The sequence below is a fragment of the Hyperolius riggenbachi genome, chromosome 10, assembly GCF_040937935.1.
Source record: "Hyperolius riggenbachi isolate aHypRig1 chromosome 10, aHypRig1.pri, whole genome shotgun sequence".
NCBI lineage: Eukaryota > Metazoa > Chordata > Amphibia > Anura > Hyperoliidae > Hyperolius > Hyperolius riggenbachi.
This window is the reverse complement of record NC_090655.1, coordinates 244,724,461-244,748,516: the sequence shown is the minus strand read 5'-3', so window position 1 is coordinate 244,748,516 and position 24,056 is coordinate 244,724,461. Positions and strand designations below refer to the sequence as shown.

Here is a 24,056-nt window from a genome sequence, read left to right as displayed (position 1 = left end):
AATCACCCGACCACACCCTCAGAACGCCCTCAGACCCCAGCCCTGATCACCTCGCCAGTGCATTGCTTGCATCTATTTCCCCCCTCTAATCACACCTTGAGACACCCATCAATCACCTCCTGTCACCCCCTAGCACACCTACCCATCAGATCAGGCCCTAATTTGCCCCGTGTGGGCTCTTGATCACTCGGCCAAACCCTCAGACCCCCTTCCGATCACCTCCCCAGTGCATTGATTGCATCTATTTTCCCCTCTAACCACCCCCTGAGACACCCATCGATCACCTCCTGTCACCCCCCCTAGCACTCCTATCCATCAGATCAGGCCCAATACAACCTGTCATCTAAGACGCCACCCTGCTTATGACCGGTTCCACAAAATTTGCCCCCTCATAGACCACCTGTCATCAAAATTTGCAGATGCTTATACCCCTGAACAGTCATTTTGTGAAATTTGGTTTCCAGACTACTCACGGTTTTGGGCCCGTAAAATGCCAGGGCAGTATAGGAACCCCACAAGTGACCCCATTTTAGAAAAAAGACACCCCAAGGTATTCTGTTAGGTGTATGACGAGTTCATAGAAGATTTAATTTTTTGTCAACAGTTAGCGGAAATTGATTTTTATTGTTTTTTTCACAAAGTGTCATTTTTCACTAACTTGTGACAAAAAATAAAATCTTCTATGAACTCACCATCAGTGGTGCTCAGCAGAGCTCGAATATTCGAGTAGCTCGAATATTCGAGCTCTTTTTCAGCTATTCGAGCTCGGTATTTGAGCTCCGAATAGCTGTGGCTATTCGAATGGGCTATTCGAGTAAACGCGAATAGCCCATTCACTATTCGAGCTATTCGAGCAAACGGCGCTATTCGAGCTCGAATACCGAGCTCGAATAGCGTCATAGCCCAGATTGATGTCCTTAGAGCCAATCAGAGGGCTCCCAGGCCCTCTGACGGCAGCCAATCACAGAGGGGGACCCTGGCCAGCCCCTACCCTATAAATAGCGGCCGCCATGTTCCGTTTCTCCGTCCTTGCCTGAGACTTGCATAGAGAGAGAGTTGCTCCTTTGTGCTTTGGCTTAGCAAGAGCTTTATTGTGGTCATTTACCTAGCGTTTTTGCTCACATACACCTCCTATACACACCTATATTGTTGTTAGTTAGATAGACATTGTATTTTAGTTAGTAGCTTTTGTGTTACATAGAGACAGGCCAGCTGCTGCAGGCTTACAGCTTTAGGCCTCAGGTGGGCAGCTGTCCTCCTGTCCTCTGTTAGTTTATTTCTCATTAGTATTAGACAGTATTAGACAGTATTAGTATTAGATAGTATTAGACAGTATTTCTGCTGTCCCTTTACTACTTAGTGATTGTTATATACTACTGTAACTGTACTAGGACACTCACTGTCACTGTTCATACTAGGCTACTAGCTCGGACTCCTGCGTGTGTGTGTGCAGTCACTGTCTGTGTACTGTACACACACTCTATTTCCTTCTGATTACTGATTGATTATTGTAAATTCTACTTCCTGACAGTTACTACTTACTTACTGTAGTAGGGACACTCACTCAGTCACTGTTCATAGGCCAGCTCCTGCGCGTGTTTGCGCGTGCGTGCACTCACTGTCTGTAGTGTACACACACTCTATTTCCTTGTGATTACTACTGATAGTGATTATTGTAACTGCTGCTAGTTGTACTTCCTGACTGTTACTACTTACTTACTGTACTAGGGACACTCACTCACTCTCTGTTCATAGGCCAGCTCCTGCGCGTGTTTGCGCGTGCGTGCACTCACTGTCTGTAGTGTACACACACTCTATTTCCTTGTGATTACTACTGATAGTGATTATTGTAACTGCTGCTAGTTGTACTTCCTGACTGTTACTACTTACTTACTGTACTAGGGACACTCACTCACTCTCTGTTCATAGGCCAGCTCCTGCGCGTGTTTGCGCGTGCGTGCACTCACTGTCTGTAGTGTACACACACTCTATTTCCTTGTGATTACTACTGATTATTGTAACTGCTGCTAGTTGTACTTCCTGACTGTTACTACTTACTTACTGTACTAGCGAGTCGGGACACTCACTCAGTCACCTCACCCACCAACCCACTCCATTAAAGTACCCCACTTTTCTCCAGCCCTTTTCAAAAACTTTTGTCTTTACGCCCAAAACATCGAAGATGTCTGGAAGTGGCAGCCAGCGCGGTTTGGGCAAGGGGAAGGGCAGCAAGGGAATCAGGAGGAGAGGGAGCAGCATTGTGGCAGGCCGCGGCCGCGCCACCATGCACAGTTCCGCAGCAGCAGCAGCAGCGTCAGTGGCTAACATTCCTCCCATAGCCACTGGCCGTGGACGCCTTGGGCGCCGCCCAGCAGGAGCATCTGCAACTCACGCTGCAGAGACACAGCAGCAGCAGTGTGTAGCACCTGCTCCTATTTTCCTCCAGCCGGGTCGGAAACGTCCCATTGAGGAAAAGGATGCATCCACTGTGGTGCAACTGATGACGGAGGATGAGCAGCCCGCCATCAGCTCTGCATCCGAGGCCTCCACCCTCACCACCACCACCACCACCACCCCTGTTCGCAGCAGCCGCCCAGCAGGGTCTGGCGAGGAGGCCAGTTCACCGTCACAAGTTGGCGACCTGTCACTCAGCAGTATTTTTACCCCAGGCACCATCAGGGTATTGTCTGCTGTTGTTGGCGATTTGGAGGAGGAGATGCTGATGGGCACTTTGGGGGATGAGGGATTGGACAGCAAGACTGTGGCGACAGTCAAGCAGCCCATCCATGCATCAGGAGAGGAGTTTGGGGGGTCATCATCCCAGCAGGACATGTTTCAGGAGGGGGAGGATGATGATGACCCGGTGACAGACAGAGACTGGGTGCCACCACCTCCAGGGGATGTCGTCCTCAGCAGCTCTGAGGAGGAGGAGGAGGATGCGCTTGTGGGCCTTGCAAGGAGGCGCATCATTGCAAGCATTGGCAGCAGTAGGCAGGTCCCACAGCCTGCTGGTGTCTCAGGCTCAGCAGCAGCAGCAGCAGCATCTGCCAGTACCACCACCAGCCGCACCCAAGCCCCCCCCCCCCCCCAACCACCACAGGGAGACAGGCAGCAGCGCTTCCATGCCGTAGGGGGATGTTTCTGTCACCAATCTGGCGATATTTCACCATGCCCACTGTGTACAGCAAGTACGCCACTTGCAACCACTGTCAGCGGAAGTTGAGCAGAGGTGCAGACCCCTTAAAGTTCAGCACCAGCTCGCTCATCAACCACCTTGCGGCGAAACATTTCCACCAGCATGAGGAGTTCCAGAGGCTGAAGGCATCTGGTGCTGGCAGTGGCACCACACCCATCACTGCACAGCCTTCAGCAGCAGCAGCAACAGCAGCCACCCGCCCTCCTGCTCCTCCAGCAGCACCAGCAGGAGTGCGGAAACGCACTGCTCCTCCCCCCTCTGCAACTCCTGCCGCCGACACTGAGGCCTGTTCTGGCAGCCAGTCCTCAGTGGCCTCCTCCGTTGTGTCTGCTGATTCCCATGCCAGCAAAAGGCCACGCCAGAGCCTTTTGAGCGAGTCCTTCCAGGGGGTGGTTAGGGCTCTGCCTCCCAGCAGCCGTCGCGTGCGGCAGCTGAACGGCTTGCTGGCACGGGCCATGTGCTCCCAACTCCTGCCGTACACGCTCGTGCAGGAGGGGAGCGACATTCGTGCGCTGCTTGCTTGCGCAGCCCCAGACTGGCAGCTCCCCAGCAGACACTTCTTTGCCCGCAAGGCCATTCCTGCACTGCACCGCTTTGTGATGGCCAATGTGGAGCGAGGGCTGGAGCACGCGGTTGGTGAAAGGGTCCACGTCACCATGGACTCCTGGAGCAGCCGCTTCGGGACTGGCCGCTACCTGTCCTTCACTGTCCACTGGGTCAGCTTGGTGGAAGGGGGTGAGGATGGGAGAGCAGCAGCGGGCACAGCAGCAGCAGCAACACAGTGGGTGGTGCCACCCCGCAGGGTCAGGGGAACTGCAGCAGGTTCCTCCGATCCTCTGCCATCCTCCGGCACACCTGGCCAAACCCCCCCGCCTCAGCAGCAGCGTGAAGGCCCGCCACTGCCAAGCGCTGCTGCACTTGGTCAGCCTTGGGAAGACCAAGCTGACGGCAACCCATGTGTTGGCCAAACTCCAGGAGCAGGAGAGGATTTGGCTGACCCCCAGAGGCCTCAGAGTCGGAGAGGTGGTGGTCGACAATGGGGCCAATCTGGTTGCCGCAATAGACAGGGGAAACCTGACCCACATCCCCTGTCTTGCCCACGTGCTGAACCTGGTGGTGCAGAAGTTCTTGCGCACCTACCAGGGGATGGGCGAACTGCTGGAAACGGCAAGGAACGTTGTGCGTCACTTCCGGCGCTCGGCTGCAGCCTGTGCGAGCCTGGAAGACGTGCAAAAGGAGCTGGAGCTGCCACGCCATCGGCTGATCCTTGACGTTCCGACTCGCTGGAACTCCACCCTGGCAATGTTGGAGCGTCTGGTTGAACAGAAGCACGCTGTCAACCAGTACCTTGCCCTGGCCACTGTTTCCGCCGCTCGGAGAAGGGACAAGACCAGCAACATTCCGTCCATCGTCCCCGATGATGACTGGAGGCACATGCAGCAGGTGTGCTTAGTGCTGGCTCCCTTTCTGCAGGCCACTAACATGGTGAGCAGGGACCATGCTATGGTCTGCGAGTGGGTGCCCCTGGTTTGTCTGCTGAACAGGGCCCTCGATGCTTTGCTGGAACAGGGAGCGGCAGCCTTGGACCAGCAGGAGCGGCAAGCAGCTGCATAGTCCACCTCTGAGGGGGAGGAGGAGGAGGACTTGGTGGAGGTCCCTGACCTTGCTGGTGATGAGGGGGAGCAGCACAGTGCAGCTGAGTTGGTGCGGGGGTGGAGAGAGGATGAGGCTGACGAGGCAGAGGAGGAGGATGAGGACAGCAGCACTGCCGTCGATGTGCCAGCAGACGTGGCCCGCCTCTTCCCAATGGCAGCGCACATGCTGACGTGCCTGCGCAGGGACCCCAGGGTGATCCAGATGAAGCAGAGGGAGGACATCTGGATCAGCATGATGTTGGACCCACGCCTCAAGGGGAAGTTGAGCCAGTTCCTGCCGCCTGCAGGAGGAGACCCAGCGCAACAAATAAGGAGCTTGCAGCAGGCCCTTGTTGAGCGCTTGGAGGAAGCCTTCCCCCAGCCTTCCACCCCCACTGTCCAGCAGCCAGCACAGAGGCAGCAGCAGGTGCCTGCATCCAGCAGCAAGCGCCCCACAGACCTGCTGTCTCTCAGCCACGAGCTCTACAGGACTGTAGAGGCTCCGGCAGCAGTGACTAGAGAGGAGGTGCATGCAGCAGCATCCTCCTCCGGTCACAGCCAGCGCCTGACCCGCATGGTGGCTGACTACATGGGGTCCTACAGCGGGCTTGACAGCGATGCCCCTGTTGATCCCATGGAGTATTGGGTCAAGCGCCTGGAGATCTGGAGCGAGCTGGCGCAGTACGCCCTGGAAGTGCTGTCCTGCCCCCCTTCCAGCGTGCTGTCCGAGCGCTGCTTCAGTGCAGCTGGTGGTGTGGTCACCGAGAAACGCTCACGTCTGTCTCACAAGTCTGTGGACAGACTGACGTTTCTCAAGATGAACCAGGCGTGGGTGGAAGGCGAGTTCCTGGCCCCTGTTGTCGGCGAGAGGGGGACATGAACTGGCTAAGAACCATCGTTAATGTGCCTTACCACCCTTTACCACCTCCTGGCTCCTGCTCACTAAGCCAGCCTGGTTCACTTTGACTATTACGTCGCCTGCAGCCACACATTTTACACCTACAGTGGGCTGCTGTGTACTGCCCTTCTGCTGTCTGTCTGTGTTTCCCACTGCCAGGGTACACAGATTTACCTTCTGCTGCCACTCTGCCACCAGCTATTACGTCAAACAATAGCTATATATCTGTGTAATTTGTTTTACAAACAAAACCAAAAAACCATTAAAAAAAAAAAAAGGTTTAATTTTTCAGAGGTGCCCGGGTTGAAAACTGTGTTGTCCCAGTTGTGTATTGGACACAATGTGGGCTGCACGACCGCTGTCTGGGACCTCCTGTTGTGTTTATTTACGGCCTGGTATCACCGCTAGGTACCAGGGCTATTATGTCACGCTGCCTGCCTGCTGCCACACTCACACTACTCCTCCATTCCTCCTGCTGCTGCTGTCTGTCTGTGTTTCCCACTGCCAGGGTACACAGAATTACATTCTGCTGCCACTCTGCCACCAGCTATTACGTCAAAAAATAGCTATATCTGTGTAATTTGTTGTAAAAACAAAACAAAACAAAAAAAAAAAAAAAAAAGGTTTAATTTTTCTGAGGTGCCCGGGTTGAAAACTGTGTTGTCCCAGTTGTGTATTGGACACAATGTGGGCTGCACGACCGCTGTCTGGGACCTCCTGTTGTGTTTATTTACGGCCTGGTATCACCGCTAGGTACCAGGGCTATTATGTCACGCTGCCTACCTGCTGCCACACTCACACTACTCCTCCATTCCTCCTGCTGATGCTGCTGTCTGTCTGTGTTTCCCACTGCCAGGGTACACAGAATTACCTTCTGCTGCCAGTCTGCCACCAGCTATTACGTCAAACAATAGCTGCACACATAATTACTCCTCCATTCCTCCTGCTGCTGCTGCTGTCTGTCTGTGTTTCCCACTGCCAGGGTACACAGATTTACCTTCTGCTGCCACTCTGCCACCAGCTATTACGTCAAAAAATAGCTATATCTGTGTAATTTGTTGTAAAAACAAAACAAAACAAAACAAAACAAAAAAAAGGTTTAATTTTTCTGAGGTGCCCGGGTTGAAAACTGTGTTGTCCCAGTTGTGTATTGGACACAATGTGGGCTGCACGACCGCTGTCTGGGACCTCCTGCCTGCTGTGTTTATTTACAGCCCTGGTATCACCGCTAGGTACCAGGGCTATTATGTCACGCTGCCTGCCTCATTGACTGCCTGCTGCCACACACTCATCCTCCTCCTCCTGCTGCTGAATTTACCTCCTGCTGTCTGTGTGTTTCCCCTGCCAGGGAGCACATACAATGGCGCTTCCAACATGCGTGCGCCACCAGCTATTTGTTACGCTCAAAAATAGCTGCATTTCTTTAAAAAAAAAAATTGAAAAGAGAAATAAGTGAAGAAGAAGACGATATAGAAGAAGATGAAGAAGAAAAAGATGAAGAAGAAGAAGAAGAAGAAGAAGAAGAAGAAGGAGAAGAAGATGAAGAAGATGAAGAAGATGAAGAAGATGAAGAAGATGAAGAAGAAGATGAAGAAGAAGATGAAGAAGATGAAGATGAAGAAGATGAAGAAGAAGAAGATGAAGAAGAAGAAGATGAAGAAGAAGAAGATGAAGAAGATGAAGAAGATGAAGAAGAAGATGAAGAAGAAGAAGATGAAGAAGATGAAGAAGAAGAAGATGAAGAAGAAGAAGAAGAAGGAGAAGAAGATGAAGATGAAGAAGATGAAGAAGATGAAGAAGATGAAGAAGAAGATGAAGAAGAAGATGAAGAAGATGAAGATGAAGAAGATGAAGAAGATGAAGAAGAAGAAGATGAAGAAGAAGAAGATGAAGAAGATGAAGAAGATGAAGAAGATGAAGAAGAAGATGAAGAAGATGAAGAAGATGAAGAAGAAGAAGATGAAGAAGATGAAGAAGAAGAAGAAGATGAAGAAGATGAAGAAGATGAAGAAGAAGATGAAGAAGATGAAGAAGATGAAGATGAAGAAGATGAAGAAGAAGAAGATGAAGAAGATGAAGAAGATGAAGAAGAAGATGAAGAAGATGAAGAAGAAGATGAAGAAGATGAAGAAAAAGAAGATGAAGAAGAAGAAGATGATGATGATGAAGAAGATGAAGAAGATGAAGAAGAAGAAGACAATATAAAAGAAGAAGAAGATATAGAAGAAGATATAGAAGAAGAAGATATAGAAGAAGAAGATATAGAAGAAGAAGAAGAAGATATAGAAGATAAAGAAGAAGAAGAAGAAGAAGAAGAAGAAGAAGAAGAAGTATATACAGTACTGAACAAAATTCTGGACACAACTTCTCTTTTCACCTTTTTTTTTTTAAAGGAACATCCCCACATAATCACTTGCTGTTGTTACTTGGAAAAAAAGAGGTTTCTTGCATCATTCACCCTCAAAACAAGTGTTGGAAGCTATTTAAGGCCATTTCGAATAGTCAGCTCGAATAATGAGCTCGAATACCGACTCGAATAGTGAGCTCGAATTCCGAGGTCGAATCGAATAGTAAAAATTATTCGACTCGAATATTTGACTGACCTCGAATAATTTACTATTCGAATTCGACCAAACTCGAATTTTAAAAAGGGGTATTTGAGCACCACTGCTCACCATACACCTAATGGAATACCTTGGGGTGTCTTCTTTATAAAATGGGGTCACTTGTGGGGTTCCTATACTGCCCTGGCATTTTAGGGGCCCTAAACCGTGAGGAGTAGTCTAGAAAACAAATGCCTCAAAATGGCCTGTGAATAGGACGTTAGGCCCCTTAGCGCACCTAGGCTGCAAAAAAGTGTCACACATGTGGTATCGCCATACTCAGGAGAAGTAGTATAATGTGTTTTGTGGTGTATTTTTACAAATACCCATGCTGGGTTGGAGAAATCTCTCTGTAAATGGACAATTGTGTTTAAAAAAAATCAAAAATGTGTCATTTATAGAGATATTTCTCCCACCCAGCATGGTTATATGTAAAAATACACCACAAAACACATTATACTACTTCTCCTGAGTAGGGCGATACCACATGTGTGACACTTTTTTGCACCCTAACTGCGCTAAGGGGCTCAAAGTCCAATGAGTACCTTTAGGATTTCAAGGGTCATTTTGCGGCATTTGGTTTCCAGACTACTCCTCACGGTTTAGGGCCCCTAAAATGCCAGGGCAGTATAGGAACCCCACAAGTGACCCCATTTTAGAAAGAAGACACCCCAAGGTATTCTGTTAGGTGTATGATGAGTTCATAGAAGATTTTATTTTTTGTCACAAGTTAGCGGAAATTGATTTGTATTGTTTTTTTTTCACAAAGTGTCATTTTCCGCTAACTTGTGACAAAAAAAAAATCTTCTATGAACTCACCATACTCCTAACAGAATACCTTGGGGTGTCTTCTTTCTAAAATGGGGTCACTTGTAGGGTTCCTATACTGCCCTGGCATTTTAGGGGCCCTAAACCGTGAGGAGTAGTCTAGAATCCAAATGCCTCAAAATGACCTTTGAATAGGACATTAGGCCCCTTAGCGCACCTAGGGTGCAAAAAAGTGTCACACATATGGTATCGCCGTACTCAGGAGAAGTAGTATAATGTGTTTTGGGGTGTATTTTTATACATACCCATGCTGGGTGGGAGAAATCTCTCTGTAAATGGACAATTGTGTGTAAAAAAAAGTCAAACAATTGTCATTTACAGAGATATTTCTCCCACCCAGCATCTGTATGTGTAAAAATACACCACAAAACACATTATACTACTTCTCCTGAGTACGGCGGTACCACATATGTGGCACTTTTTTGCACCCTAAGTGCGCTAAGGGGTCCAAAGTCCAATGAGTACCTTTAGGATTTCACAGGTCATTTTGCGACATTTGGTTTCAAGACTACTCCTTTAGGGCCCCTAAAATGCCAGGGCAGTATAGGAACCCCACAAATGACCCCATTTTAGAAAGAAGACTATCTAAACACATTGCTGGAGACTTGGGTTGTCTGGACGTTGGAATCTAAGGTCTACTCCTGACCATAAATGTAACCTGAGATCCTGTTGTATTTTTACACTGCTGTAAGTAAATATGCTTCTGACTTTTCTCTTTGATTGACCTTCCACCGTTTTTACATTTTCACTCGCCTTCTCACCTTTCCTCTCTCTATTTTTCAGTCCTACTCTTTCCCTGTGCAAATTGGATGGGTAGATACAGACACAAATGCATAATACACTCTTGCCAACGACAAGAATACGAGGTTATGTGTAAGTGTCAGGTATAGTCTCACTTTATGTTTAGTTATTTTTTTCAAGTTTTGGGGTGTATTTTTACACATACCCATGCTGAGTGGGAGAAATATCTCTGTAAATAGACAATTGTGTGTAAAAAAATAAAAAATTGTCATTTACGGAGATATTTCTCCCACCCAGCATGGGTATGTGTAAAAATACACCCCAAAACACATTATACTACTTCTCCTGAGTACGGCAATACCACATGTGTGGCACTTTTTTGCAGCCTAACTGCGCTAAGGGGCCCAAAGTCCAATGAGCATCTTTAGGCTTTACAGGGGTGCTTACAATTAGGCACCCCCCAAAATGCCAGGACAGTGAACACACCCCACAAATGACCCCATTTTGGAAAGTAGACACTTCAAGGTATTCAGAGAGGGGCATGGTGAGTCCGTGGCAGATTTCATTTTTTTTTTTTGTCGCAAGTTAGAAGCAATGGAAACTTTTTTTTTTGTCACAAAGTGTCATTTTCCGCTAACTTGTGACAAAAAATAAAATCTTCTATGAACTCACCATGCCTCTCACTGAATACTTTGGGATGTCTTCTTTCCAAAATGGGGTCATTTGGGGGGTATTTATACTATCCTGGAATTTTAGCACCCCATGAAACATGACAGGTGGTTAGAAAAGGCAGAGATGCTTCAAAATGGGAAAATTCACTTTTGGCACCATAGTTTGTAAACGCTATAACTTTTACCCAATCCAATAAATATACACTGAATGGTTTTTTTTTATCAAAGACATGTAGCAGAATAACTTTCGCGCTCAAATGTATAGGAAATCTAACTTTATTTGAAAAATGTCCGCACAGAAAGTTAAAAACGTCATTTTTTTGACAAAATTCATGTCTTTTTTGATGAATATAATAAAAAGTAAAACTCGCAGCAGCAATCAAAAAGCACCAAAAGAAAGCTGTATTAGTGACAAGAAAAGGAGGTAAAATTCATTTAGGTGGTAGGTTGTATGACTGAGCAATAAACCGTGAAAGCTGCAGTGGTCTGAATGGAAAAAAAGGCTCTGGTCCTTAAGGGGCGAAAAGACTGTGGTCCTCAAGTGGTTAAACAAGGTGTGTATGAAGATCTGCATGAAAGCAACTTGCATGTCATTCGGAAATCAAGGTGCCAGAGTCTGGAGGAAGACTAGGGAGAGGGAAATGCCAAAATGCCTTAAAGGGAAGGTTCAAGCAAAATAAAAAAATGAGTTTCACTTACCTGGGGCTTCTCCCAGCCCCCTGCAGCCATCCTGTGCCCTCGCAGTCACTCACTGCTGCTCCAGTCCCCCGCTGGCAGCTTGCCGATCTCGGAGGTCGGCGGGACGCATTGCGTACATTTTTACGCATTCCAGCTAGTGCAGGAACATTAACACATACAATTTACGCATTACTGGTTTAATGCGTAAAAAAATACGCATTAAACTAGTAATGCGTAAAAATGTATGTGTTAATGTTTCTGCACTAGCTGGAATGCGTAAAAATGTACGCAATGCGTCCCGCCGACCTCCGAGGTCGGCAAGCTGCCAGCGGGGGACTGGAGCAGCAGTGAGTGACTGCGAGGGCACAGGATGGCTGCAGGGGGCTGGGAGAAGCCCCAGGTAAGTGAAACTCATTTTTTTATTATGCTTGGACCTTCCCTTTAAGTCCAGTGTCAAGTACCCACAGTCAGTGATGGTCTGGGGTGCCATGTCAGCTGCTGGTGTTGGTCCACTGTGTTTTATCAAGGGCAGGGTCAATGCAGCCAGCTATCAGGAGATTTTGGAGCACTTCATGCTTCCATCTGCTGAAAAGCTTTATGGAGATGAAGATTTCATTTTTCTGCACGACCTGGCACCTGCTCACAGTAAATGGTTTACTGGTAAATGGTTTACTGACCATGGCATTACTGTGCTCAATTGGCCTGCCAACTCTCCTGACCTGAACCCCATAGAGAATCTGTGGGATATTGTGAAGAGAAAGTTGAGAGACGCAAGACCCAACACTCTGGATGAGCTTAAGGCCGATATCGAAGCATCCTGGGCCTCCATAACACCTGAGCAGTTCCACAGGCTGACTGCCTCCATGCCACGCCGCATTGAAGCAGTCATTTCTGCAAAAGGATTCCCGACCAAGTATTGAGTGCATAACTGAACATAATTATTTGAAGGTTGACTTTTTTTTTGTTTTAAAAACACTTTTCTTTTATTGGTCGGATGAAATATGCTAATTTTTGAGATAAGAATTTGGGGTTTTCATGAGCTGTATGCCAAAATCATCAATATTAAAGCAATAAAAGGCTTGAACTACTTCAGTTGTGTGTAATGAATCTAAAATATATGAAAGTTGTAACGATCGGTGTCAACACGCAGAGAGAATCTGATTATGCAGACTCACCAATAATGCAGATATACACCGGATTATGAATGATCTGCAGAATCACTAATAATCCAGCTATGTCTAACCTCTGGACACCTGAGACGTGAGTGTACAGTATCACAGTAACACTTTGAGAGGGAACTGCCAGGAAGACTGGAGGCAGTGAGGAGAAGGAAATTCACCCCTAGATGTGGGTGAATTCTCTTAGGCCAAAGGCTCCCTAGGAGAGGGACCTAGGCCTGGTTGCAGGAAGCCCTGCTGCTAATATGAACAGATTTGTCCTATCTGGTTGTGAGATCCTATCTCACTACAGCCTAGTAGCGAACCAAGGAAGTACAGATATACAGTGCTAGTCTTGGGTGTGTGGTGCGTAGTTACAACACCCCGGAACTAGTCTAAAGCATAACATAGAACTGACACAGTATCCTAGTCTTGGGTGTGAGGTCCGTAGTCAAAACACCCTGGAACTGGTCTAAAGCATAACATAGAACTGACACAGTATCCTAGTCTTGGGTGTGAGGTCCGTAGTCACAACACCCTGGAACTGGTCTAAAGCATAACATAGAACTGACACAGTATCCTAGTCTTGGGTGTGAGGTCCGTAGTCACAACACCCTGGAACTGGTCTAAAGCATAACATAGAACTGACACAGTATCCTAGTCTTGGGTGTGAGGTCCGTAGTCACAACACCCTGGAACTGGTCTAAAGCATAACATAGAACTGACACAGTATCCTAGTCTTGGGTGTGAGGTCCGTAGTCACAACATCCTGGAACTGGTCTAAAGCATAACATAGAACTGACACAGTATCCTAGTCTTGGGTGTGAGGTCCGTAGTCACAACACCCTGGAACTGGTCTAAAGCATAACATAGAACTGACACAGTATCCTAGTCTTGGGTGTGAGGTCCGTAGTCACAACACCCTGGAACTGGTCTAAAGCATAACATAGAATAACATAACATGAGAAGGTAATCTAGCTCAGTGTGGATTCCCAGGTCCGTCCTGGTTCAACCACACTGTAGGATCTGACTGAGGTCTGTGTGCTAACACGTTAAGCATTTGCAACGGCAGATGATGTGAGACTGAGGGACAAGTGGTTATATAGTGCAGCGCTGGTCAGCGCCGCCCAGTCCCTTCCAGCCAATCCGAATCCATCCTTGGATCAGCTGACCGGCGGGGTCAGCTGATCCCTCTCTGCTTCCCATAAAGTCTCTGTCTTGCCGCGCCCGCGTGTATTCCGCAGCCTATGTGCACAGGAAGGCTGTATAGCATCAGACACATGTCGCCGCGTGTAAACCGCCGGAGCAGACGCGGAAACGGCCGCCATAGCACGCGGCGGCCATTCCGCAATCCTTCACAAAAGTCTAATGTTTATCAGTACATTACAGAAAATAATGAACTTTATCACAATATGCTAATTTTTTGAGGACCTGTATGTTGTGTAGTGCATTTATACATTACCTGTCCTGTAGCACCTCGCCGGGTCCATCCGTCCATCTCGCCGGGTAAGCCACATACACGCTAGCGGCGCATAGCGTCTGACGTCAGCTGCTATGTGCCTTTGTGACGTCAGACATAGCGCCACCGGCGTGTATGCGGAACCCGGCGAGATGGACGGACAACAGTCTTGCGCCCAACTCAGAAGGGAACCTAAGACCGTGACAGTCTTACGCCAACGTCGAGGAGAGCAAAAGGCACCATTGTGAATAAGAATAATCCCATATCCAAAGGATCTATGGCAGCGTGTCCAGCCAAGCAGAGGCTTCTCCCGGGCTGGTAAAAATGCGGAGTGTCTCTCTGTCCTGGACAGGCAGCTTGGTGGGAAAGATAGTAGAGTATTTAATGTTCTTGTTTCTCAGACGAGCCCTCATTCCATCAAAGGATTTGCACTGTTTCTGCGTTTCCACCTAATAATCTGGAAAAAAGAGGAGTTTAGAGCCACCTCGATCTATGGGCCCAACCTTCCTTGCCTCCAACAAAATGGCATCTCGATCCCGAAAGCTCAACAACTTGAGGATGAAAGGAAGAGGTAGGGATCCCACCGGCAAAGGACGGCCCGGGATGTGGTGAGCACGCTCCACCGCAAAGAAAGGGGATAGGGCAGCTTGTGGCAGGACCTGTTTAATAAGGTCTTCAGTAAATTCAGTGGGTGAGCGCCCCTCCTCATCCTCCAGCAGGTCAAGTATTCTGATATTACAGCGGTGGTTTCTATTCTCGGCGTCTTCCGCCGGCACTTCCAGTTTGAGCACCCGTTGCTTCAGGTTTTGCACGGTTGCAGTTTGCTGTGCTGAAGTACCTTCTACCACCGAGATGCGGTGTTCGTTGTCTGTGAGCCGCTCACGGATGCGGTCGAGATCCTGCCGGATAAGCTCTACTCCGGTGTGTATATGATCGATCTTCATTGTGAGTTGCTCCTGGCAGCTCTTAAAGGCCAGCATAAGCGCCTCATAGCCTGGGGCCTCTCCCTCCTCTAAAGCTGCCGCCATAGTTTGTATCCCCTTATGCTTGAGCTGCACGGGCCGGGTCACGTGGTAGCAATCCTTTGTCTGCGATGCTGCTTTTAAATCACGTTCTTGTGCTCGTTTTAATCTACCAGTCATACTGGGGGGGGGGGGGGTCCCGGGTGCAGTCCGGAGCTTCCCTGGGTTAAGATAACCCGCAACCATACAGCAGGATGGCAGCATCAGGATTTGGTGTGGAAGAGCTCAGCGTCACACGTCTTCTCACTCCGCCATCTTTCCAAGACCCCCCCCCCCCCCCCCCGGCCACACAGGCATTCTAACATGTACACCACATGTTTAGTTTTGCATATGATGAAGTCCTGAAAATTCATCTCCCTATCAGCAATAATTGTATCCCTACTTATAACAATCAAATTAAATATATATTGTTTTCTTTCAAGATAAACTAGACTTCAATTGTACAGCTTTTTTTTTTTTTAGAACAATTTTGTTTTTATGAATTTTAATAGGAGAAAGACAATAAAAGAGAAAAAAAACACATTATTTCTCAGTTTTTACCTATTTTAGTTTAAAAATAAAAATGCTACTGTAGAAAAAAAAAATCTAATTTTGTTTGGCCTTATCCACGGTTTATCACAAAAAGATTATGTTCCTGTCACAATTTATGGTGAGGATATTTGATTCTGAAAGAAAGCTACAGTGTGTGTTTTTCATGATGAACTGAGAAAATAAAAGTATTTTTAATGGTGAAAATCAATCTTATTGGCTCAGGGAACATATATTCCCTTTCACTAATTAGTGCTGCAGCAGATAGTCCCGGATGTGCGCACAGAAGCAAGCCCAATCGTGCACAGCTGTGCTTCAGGTACACTATGGCTATCATTCATAAACTTGCTGGCGGTAAGGAGAACCCGTGCGGGAGAATACCGCCGTCGGTAGTTTAGCCTTCTGGGTGGTCATTCATAAAAATTGTGCCTGGTGCGATAGCAGTGCGGAGGTTTTCTGGAGAATGGTGTCGGTAGGCGGGCGGTAGGCATGCGGAAACAGAAAAGCTGCCCGATTCCCTCTGAGCGCTGCTCTCTCTTCTGCTGCTTGGGAGGTCCGTCCCATTCACTTACAAGTACTCCGCAAGATTCCCCCTACATCCAGGGGATCGGTAATCCCCGTCCGCATACCGCTATGCGGTAATGTTTATGAATGGACATTTTGCTACTTTTTCGGGATAACTGCGTATCAACACCGCACCAGGCGGTAAGTTATCACTCTGCACAGGAATGTCAGCTCCGCATGCGGAAAGAGCCTTTATGAATGGACATTTTGCAATGTGGTCGGTAAAGTCAGCGGTATTAAGCATTTCCGCATGCGGGAATGCTTTGTGAATGATAGCCTGTGTATATCTGCATCCTTGTGGCTCAGATGAAATCACAGCGCACATAGATATACTGTAGCTGAGGCTAAAGTGGTTACATTTTGTCACAGGGTGCCTTGCATCCCCTATGCCCACAGGCTACACATTTTCTGCAGTGATAAAAACCCTTCACATTCTCAATTGTGCCCCTTAAAGTGAGAGATATGGAGGCTGCCATATTTATTACTTTTACACGATACCAGATGCCTGGCAGCCAACCTGATCTATTAGGCTGTAGTAGTGTTTGAATCACACCAGAAACAAGCATGTAGCTAATTCTGTCAGATCTGACAATGTCAGAAGCATCTGATCTGCTGCATGCTTGTTCAGGGGCTATGGCTAAAAGAATTAGAGGCAGAGGATCAGCAGGAGAGCCAGGCAACTAGAATTGTTTAAAAGGAAATAAATATGGCAGCCTCCATATCCCTTTCGTTACAGATGTCCTTTACAGAGTAAACCACTTTACCAGAGTTTTCTATCCAATCTACTTTTATGGTGAAAATGTGAAGGATAGCGGAATAGCCGCCGCGTGCTCTGACGGCGTGGCGGCTGTTTCCGCGTCTAGTCCGGCGGGTTATGCTTTAGACTAGTTCCAGGGTGTTGTGACTACGGACCTCACACCCAAGACTAGGAAACTGTCTCAATGCTATATTATGCTTTAGACTAGTTCCAGGGTGTTGTGACTACGGACCTCACACCCAAGACTAGGAAACTGTCTCAATGCTATGTTATGCTTTAGACTAGTTCCAGGGTGTTGTGACTACGGACCTTACACCCAAGACTAGGGAACTGTCTCAATGCTATGTTATACTATAGACTAGTTCCAGGGTGTTGTGACTACGGACCTCACACCCAAGACTAGGAAACTGTATCAGTGTTATGTATGCTAGTTCCAGGGTGCTGTAACTACGAACCTCACACCCAAAACTAGCACTGTGTATCTGTTCTACTTTAGCCCGCCACTAGGGTGTAGAGAGCCAGGATCTCTCATCCAGTAGGGTCAGTTTGTTCAATTAGCAGCAGGGCTTCCTGCAACCTAGCCTAGGCCCCTCTCCTAGGGAGCCTTTGGCTTATAGGGATTCACCAACAGCCTGGGGTGAACTCCCTTTATCTACCGACCTCCAGTTCCTCTGGTGGGTCTCGCTCAAAGTGTTTAGTTATTCTACACTCACATATCTCAGGTGTCCAGAGGTTAGACATACGTGGATTATTGGTGATTCTGCAGATCATCCATAATCTGGTGTATATCTGTATTACTGGTGATTCTGCAGATTACCAATAATCAGATTCTCTCTGCGTGTTGACACCGATCGTTACAGAAAACCAGCAATCTTAAACAATAGTTACAATCACAATAGTATCAATTTAAACAAATATTACAAATAGTTACAGTCACACAAAGGTTCTGGAGCTCCCCCTACACTCCTAGAACAGCTTAAGTTCCTGGCTTACCCTGGCCAAAGCTTTCAGAGGATTCATCAACACGCGGTCACTGCTGGAATATCGGTACTGCCCGAATAAGGCTCTATTTCCTGAGTGGTGTCACCTGAAGGGCAGTTCAAAGACACTCTGGTGTCCCTTAGAACGCTACTTCCTTCTTTTTGGTCCTGCCCCCAGATGTGTGTTAATCTGGCTATTAGCCATTCCCTGTCAGATCAAAGGTTGTCCAGTTCATGAAAGATAGGTTCATTTGAACTGTTCTTCCTTGTGAGTTGAGTGATACGATTCAGTTCAGTGGATGAATCGGGAACTGCAGCTGCTGAGCTGTAAAGAGTGAGTGAGTGAGTGAGTGAGTGAGTGAGTGAGTGAGTGAGAGAAGGGAACTACTCACAGCTCACTCAGGGATCAGATTACAGGGGGGCACTGTTACCAATACACAGATGCTGGGAGAGGAACTAGATGGTAGCTGTGAGCATCGGTGAAGACACCTGAGTTTTAACAACTATGCCTGCTCTCCCCAGCACTGCAGCAACCTTATCTAACCTGTACTGCGGGGCACTTACCTATCTAATCTATACTGCAGGGCTTCTACCTATATAATCTATACTGCAGGGCACCTACCTATATAATCTATACTGCGGGGCACCTACCTATCTAACCTATACTGCAGGCTGGCACCTATATAATTTATAGTTATACTGCGGGGCACCTACCTATCTAACCTATGCTGCAGGCTGGCACCTATCTAATCTATACTGCATGCACCTATCTAACCTACACTACAGGCTGGCACCTATCTAATCTATACTGCAGGCTGGCACCTATCTAACCTATACTGCAGGCTGGCACCTATCTAATCTATACTGCTGGGCACCTACCTAATCTATACTGCAGGCACCTATCTAACCTATACTGCAGGCTGGCACCTATCTAACATATACTGCAGGCTGGCACCTATCTAATCTATACTGCAGGCTGGCACCTATCTAACCTATACTGCAGGCACCTATCTAACCTATACTGCAGGCTGGCACCTATCTAATCTATACTGCGGGCACCCACCTAATCTATACTACAGCCACCTTCCTATCTAATCTATACTGCAGCCACCTTCCTATCTAATCTATACTGCAGGCTGGCACCTATCTAATCTATACTGCAGGCTGGCACCTATCTAATCTATACTGCAGGCACCTATCTAATCTATACTGCAGGCAGGCACCTATCTAATCTATACTGCAGGCTGGCACCTATCTAATCTATACTGCAGGGCACCTATCTAATCTGTACTGCAGGGCACCACCCTACCTAATCAATACTGCAGGCACCTATCTAATATATACTGTGGGGTACCTACCTAACTAATCTATACTGCAGGCACCTTCCTATCTAATCTGTACTGCAGGGCACCTACCTACCTATCTAATCTGTATTGCAGGGCACCTACCTGTCTAATCTATACTGCAGGCACCTATCTAATCTGTACTGCAGGGCACCACCCTATCTAATCTATACTGCAGGCACCTATCTAATATATACTGCGGGGCACCTACCTGACTAATCTATACTGCAGGCACCTATCTAATCTATACTGCAGGGCACCTACCTACCTATCTAATCTGTACTGCAGGGCACCTACCTGTCTAATCTATACTGCAGGCACCTATCTAATCTGTACTGTAGGGCACCACCCTATCTAATCTATACTGCAGGCACCTATCTAATGCTGGATACACACCATGCGTTTCCGCGTTCGATGCGGCCGTCGATACGCATCGATTCGATTATTTCCGACATGTCCGATTCAAGCTTCGATAGATCGTTAGGTCGATTTGCCATACTTTACATGGCATTCGACCTAAAAATCATCGAAATTCGTTCGGAAATGTTCGTAAATAATCGAATCGACGCGTATCGACGGCCGCGTGCGACGCGGAAACTCATGGTGTGTATCCAGCATTATATATACTGCGGGGCACATACCTGACTAATCTATACTGCAGGCACCTATCTAATCTATATTGCAGGGTACCTACCTACCTATCTAATCTGTACTGCAGGGCACCTACCTGTCTAATCTATACTGCAGGCACCTATCTAATCTGTACTGTAGGGCACCACCCTATCTAATCTATACTGCAGGCACCTATCTAATATATACTGCGGGGTACCTACCTAACTAATCTATACTGCAGACACCTATCTAATCTGTACTGCAGGGCACCTACCTGTCTAATCTATACTGCAGGCACCTAGCTATCTAATCTGTACTGCAGGGCACCTACCTATCTAATCTATACTGCTGGCACCTACCTATCTAATCTATACTGCGGGGCACCTACCTATCTAACCTATACAGTGTGTGCTTCCACAACGTGTATCCACAGCATACAGTGGTGTGAAAAACTATTTGCCCCCTTCCTGATTTCTTATTCTTTTGCATGTGTGTCACACTTAAATTTTTCTGCTCATCAAAAACTGTTAACTATTAGTCAAAGATAACATAATTGAACACAAAATGCAGTTTTAAATGATGGTTTTTATTATTTAGTGAGGAAAAAAAACTCAAAACCTACATGGCCCTGTGTGAAAAAGTGATTGCCCCCTTTGTTAAAAAATAACTTAACTGTGGTTTATCACACCGGAGTTCAATTTCTGTAGTCACCCCCAGGCCTGATTACTGCCACACCTGTTTCAATCAAGAAATCACTTAAATAGGAGCTATCTGACACAGAGAAGTAGACCAAAAGCACCTCAAAAGCTAGACATCATGCCAAGATCCAAAGAAATTCAGGAACAAATGAGAACAAAAGTACTGTAATTGAGATCTATCAGTCTGGTAAAAGGTTATAAAGCCATTTCTAAAGCTTTGGGACTCCAGCGAACCACAGTGAGAGCCATTATCCACAAATGGCAAAAACATGGAACAGTGATGCAGTGATGAACCTTCCCAGGAGCGGCTGGCCGACCAAAATTACCCCAAGAGCGCAGAGAAAACTCATCCGAGAGGCCACAAAAGACCCCAGGACAACATCTAAAGAACTGCAGGCCTCACTTGCCTCAATTAAGGTCAGTGTTCACAACTCCACCATAAGAAAGAGACTGGGCAAAAACGAGCTGCATGGCAGATATCCAAGGTGCAAACCACTTTTAAGCAAAAAGTACATTAAGGCTCATCTCAATTTTGCTAAAAAAAACATCTCAATGATTTCCAAGACTTGTCGGAAAATACCTTGTGGACCGCCGAGACAAAAGTTTAACTTTTTGGAAGGTGCGTGTCCTGTTAAATCTGTCGTAGAAGTAACACAGCATTTCAGCAAAAGAACATCATACCAACAGTAAAATATGGTGTTGGTAGTGTGATGGTCTGGGGTTGTTTTGCTGCTTCAGGACCTGGAAGGCTTGCTGTGATAGATGGAACCATTAATTCTACTGTCTACCAAAAAATCCTGAAGGAGAATGTCCGGCCATTTGTTCGTCAACTCAAGCTGAAGCGATCTTGGGTGCTGCAGCAGGACAATGACCCGAAAGACACCAGCAAATCCACCTCTGAATGGCTGAAGAAAAACAAAATGAAGACTTTGGAGTGGCCTAGTCAAAGCCCTGACCTGAATCCTATTGAGATGTTGTGGCATGACCTTAAAAATGCAGTTCATGCTAGAAAACCCTCAAATAAAGCTGAATTACAACAATTCTGCGAAGATGAGTGGGCCAAAATTCCTCCAGAGCGCTGTAAAAGACTTGTTGCAAGTTATCACAAACACTTGATTGCAGTTATTGCTGCTAAGGGTGGCCCAACCAGTTATTAGGTTCAGGGGGCAATTTCTTTTTCACACAGGGCCATGTAGGTTTTGAGTTTTATTTCCTCACTAAATAATAAAAACCATCATTTAAAACTGCATTTTGTGTTCAATTATGTTATCTTTAACTAATGGTTAAAGGTTTTTGATGAGCAGAAACATTTAAGTGTGACAAACATGCAAAAGAATGAGAAATCAGGAAGGGGGCAAATAGTTTTTCACACCACTGTATGTCTCTAGGCCCCGCATATGACACTCGCCCCAGGCCCCGCGTACTCTAAGGCCACCTCTGCCCCCAAGCGCTGGAAAGGCTGCATGTACTGGCTGCGGGCCTGTGGCTCACTATCCAGCACACAGCGTTCCAGCACTATAGGGGCACCTATACCTGGCTAGGGCAGGTAGACGATCTGAGACAGAAGGGGACAAGAGGTAACACAGGGGGATAAAAGAGGTAACACAGGGGGATAAAAGAGGCACAGGGGGATAAAAGAGGCACAGGGGGATAAAAGAGGCACAGAGGTATAAAAGAGGCAAAGGGGGAACAGAGGCAGACAAAAGAGGCACAGGGAGAAAAGAGATGAGACGGGAACATGAGGTCACACAGAGGGACACAAAAGAGGCACAAACTAAGGTGAGACAGAGGGGGACAAAAGAGGCACAGGATGAAAAGAGGGGGACAAAAGAGAATGGATAAAGGATAAGAACTGACCTACAAGTCCCTATCTCATTTGTTAACCGGGGACTACCTGTATTTTGCTAGTATTTGGCTCCACCTACAACATGTCATGGTCATGCCCACTTTTTGCCGCATCACGCTGTGCATGCCGCTTTATTCAGTGTCAGAGCCATGCACATTTTTTGCCGCTGCGACCTCGCGCACAGATACTGGGGTGGGGTGGCTAGTGGGCGGGTACAGCAACCAGTGGGTGGGCCCAGAGGGGGGGGGGGCAGGCCCAATGATGTGTGAGGGGCCCCAAAATTTCTGATGGCAGCCCTGCCCCCTCTCCCTCTTATTATCCTACAGCAGCAATGCTATCACAGTAGAAAAGATTCAAATCCTTCTATGAACTATTCTTTTGAACTACTACTTACTGTGTAACTAGCAAAGCAAGTACTTCTTTCCTAGAACTCACAAGCCCCCCACTCACTGCTGATTGGCCAATTAGCATCAGGAAGGTGTGTGTGTGTGTGTGTGTGTGTGTGTGTGTGTGTGTGTGTGTGTGTGTGTGTGTGTGTGTGTGTGTGTGTGTGTGTGTGTGTGTGTGTGTGTGTGTGTGTGTGTGTGTGTGTGTGTGTGTGTGTGTGTGTGTGTGTGTGTGTGTGTGTGTGTGTGTGTGTGTGTGTGTGTGTGTGTGTGTGTTCCAAACTTCCCATCACTTTCCTCTGCCCTGTCCTTGACTCTGTTTCCTAACGGTTTACACTCTGCTGTGGTCAGGTGACCTCACAGCTCTGGGTAAGGTGGCTGGTTAGAAACAAAAAAGGCAGAAAAGCAGTGTGCTTCCTTAAAGGTGCATTTACCCCTGCTCTCTTTGCACTTACAAGATTTTTCAGCTCACAAAAGACCTATCACGGGTTTAACCCCGTACAGCAGAGGCCTGAAGTCAAACACGTCAAACATTGATTACATAAAATTGTTCTCAGATTGACCATTGTTGTACCAGCAGTCACTGCATACCTGTTCACTGCACCTGTGTGACCGCACGCTGTTTTATATACCAGTCCGTGCATACCTGTTAACTGCACCTGTGTAACCGCACATTGTTGTACCAGCAGTCACTGCAATCTGTTCACTGCACCTGTGTAACCGTACATTGTATTCGTCAAGGCAGTGCATACCTTTCACTTCATCCCCCCAATATGGACAAAACAAAAGGCAGAGCCAGAGGCAGGCCATCTGGCAGGTCTGTTCGAGGTCACGCTGTCATGATTTTGTGCGGCTCTCGACCAAAGTACAGTATTCAGAAGAAGGCACGTGCCATCATCAACCCCCAATATTGTCAGGACGTAGTTGACTATTTAACACAGAACACCTCATCTTTCTCAGCTTCCGCATGGAAGCGTGACATATCTTCCTCCTGCTCTGATTCTGGCACCCCTCTTAACACTCAGTCGGCCGCCACCACCAAAGTGCCATCACCCCAGGGCTCAGCGGTGTGGAAATTTTTTTTGTGTCTGCCTCAGATGAGAGCAATGTTATCTGTACTCTCTGCCACTGAAAATTGAGCCGTGGAAAGACCAAGACCCACGTAGGGACAACTACCTTCCGAAGGCACATGATTACAAAGCACAAACTGCAATGGGATGACCACCTGAGGAAAAGCAGCACACAAAAGCAAAGCCACACACCGCAGTGGGAGATACCAGGCCGCAATTATTTCTCAAAGGCGATACCTAAACTGTACCATGATGTTGAAAGGCAAGTGGTGACATCTCTGGCACACAGCGTTGGGTCAAGGGTCCATCTGACCACGGATGCCTGGTCTGCAAAGCACGCTCAGGCCTGCCCGAAGACTAAGTCAGTCCCCACACACAGCATCTC

At 47.2% G+C, this 24,056-nt stretch overlaps 1 protein-coding gene across 3 annotated transcripts in view; it reads right to left on the bottom strand.

Annotated features, from left to right (window-relative positions):
* The window catches only part of LOC137535120 (zinc finger protein 135-like), a 48,086-nt gene that overhangs the window by 21,797 nt on the left and 2,233 nt on the right, over window positions 1-24,056 (bottom strand). For 2 of the 3 annotated variants that reach the window (XM_068256927.1, XM_068256928.1), the window contains exon 1: window positions 17,730-17,838. The exons of the other annotated variant lie outside the window; for it this stretch is intronic. In XM_068256927.1, coding sequence (XP_068113028.1) covers window positions 17,730-17,756 — 27 coding nt within the window. In that variant the 5' untranslated portion in view covers window positions 17,757-17,838. Of the gene's footprint in view, window positions 1-17,729; window positions 17,839-24,056 lie in introns of those variants that run through there. 3 annotated transcript variants of the gene reach the window in all.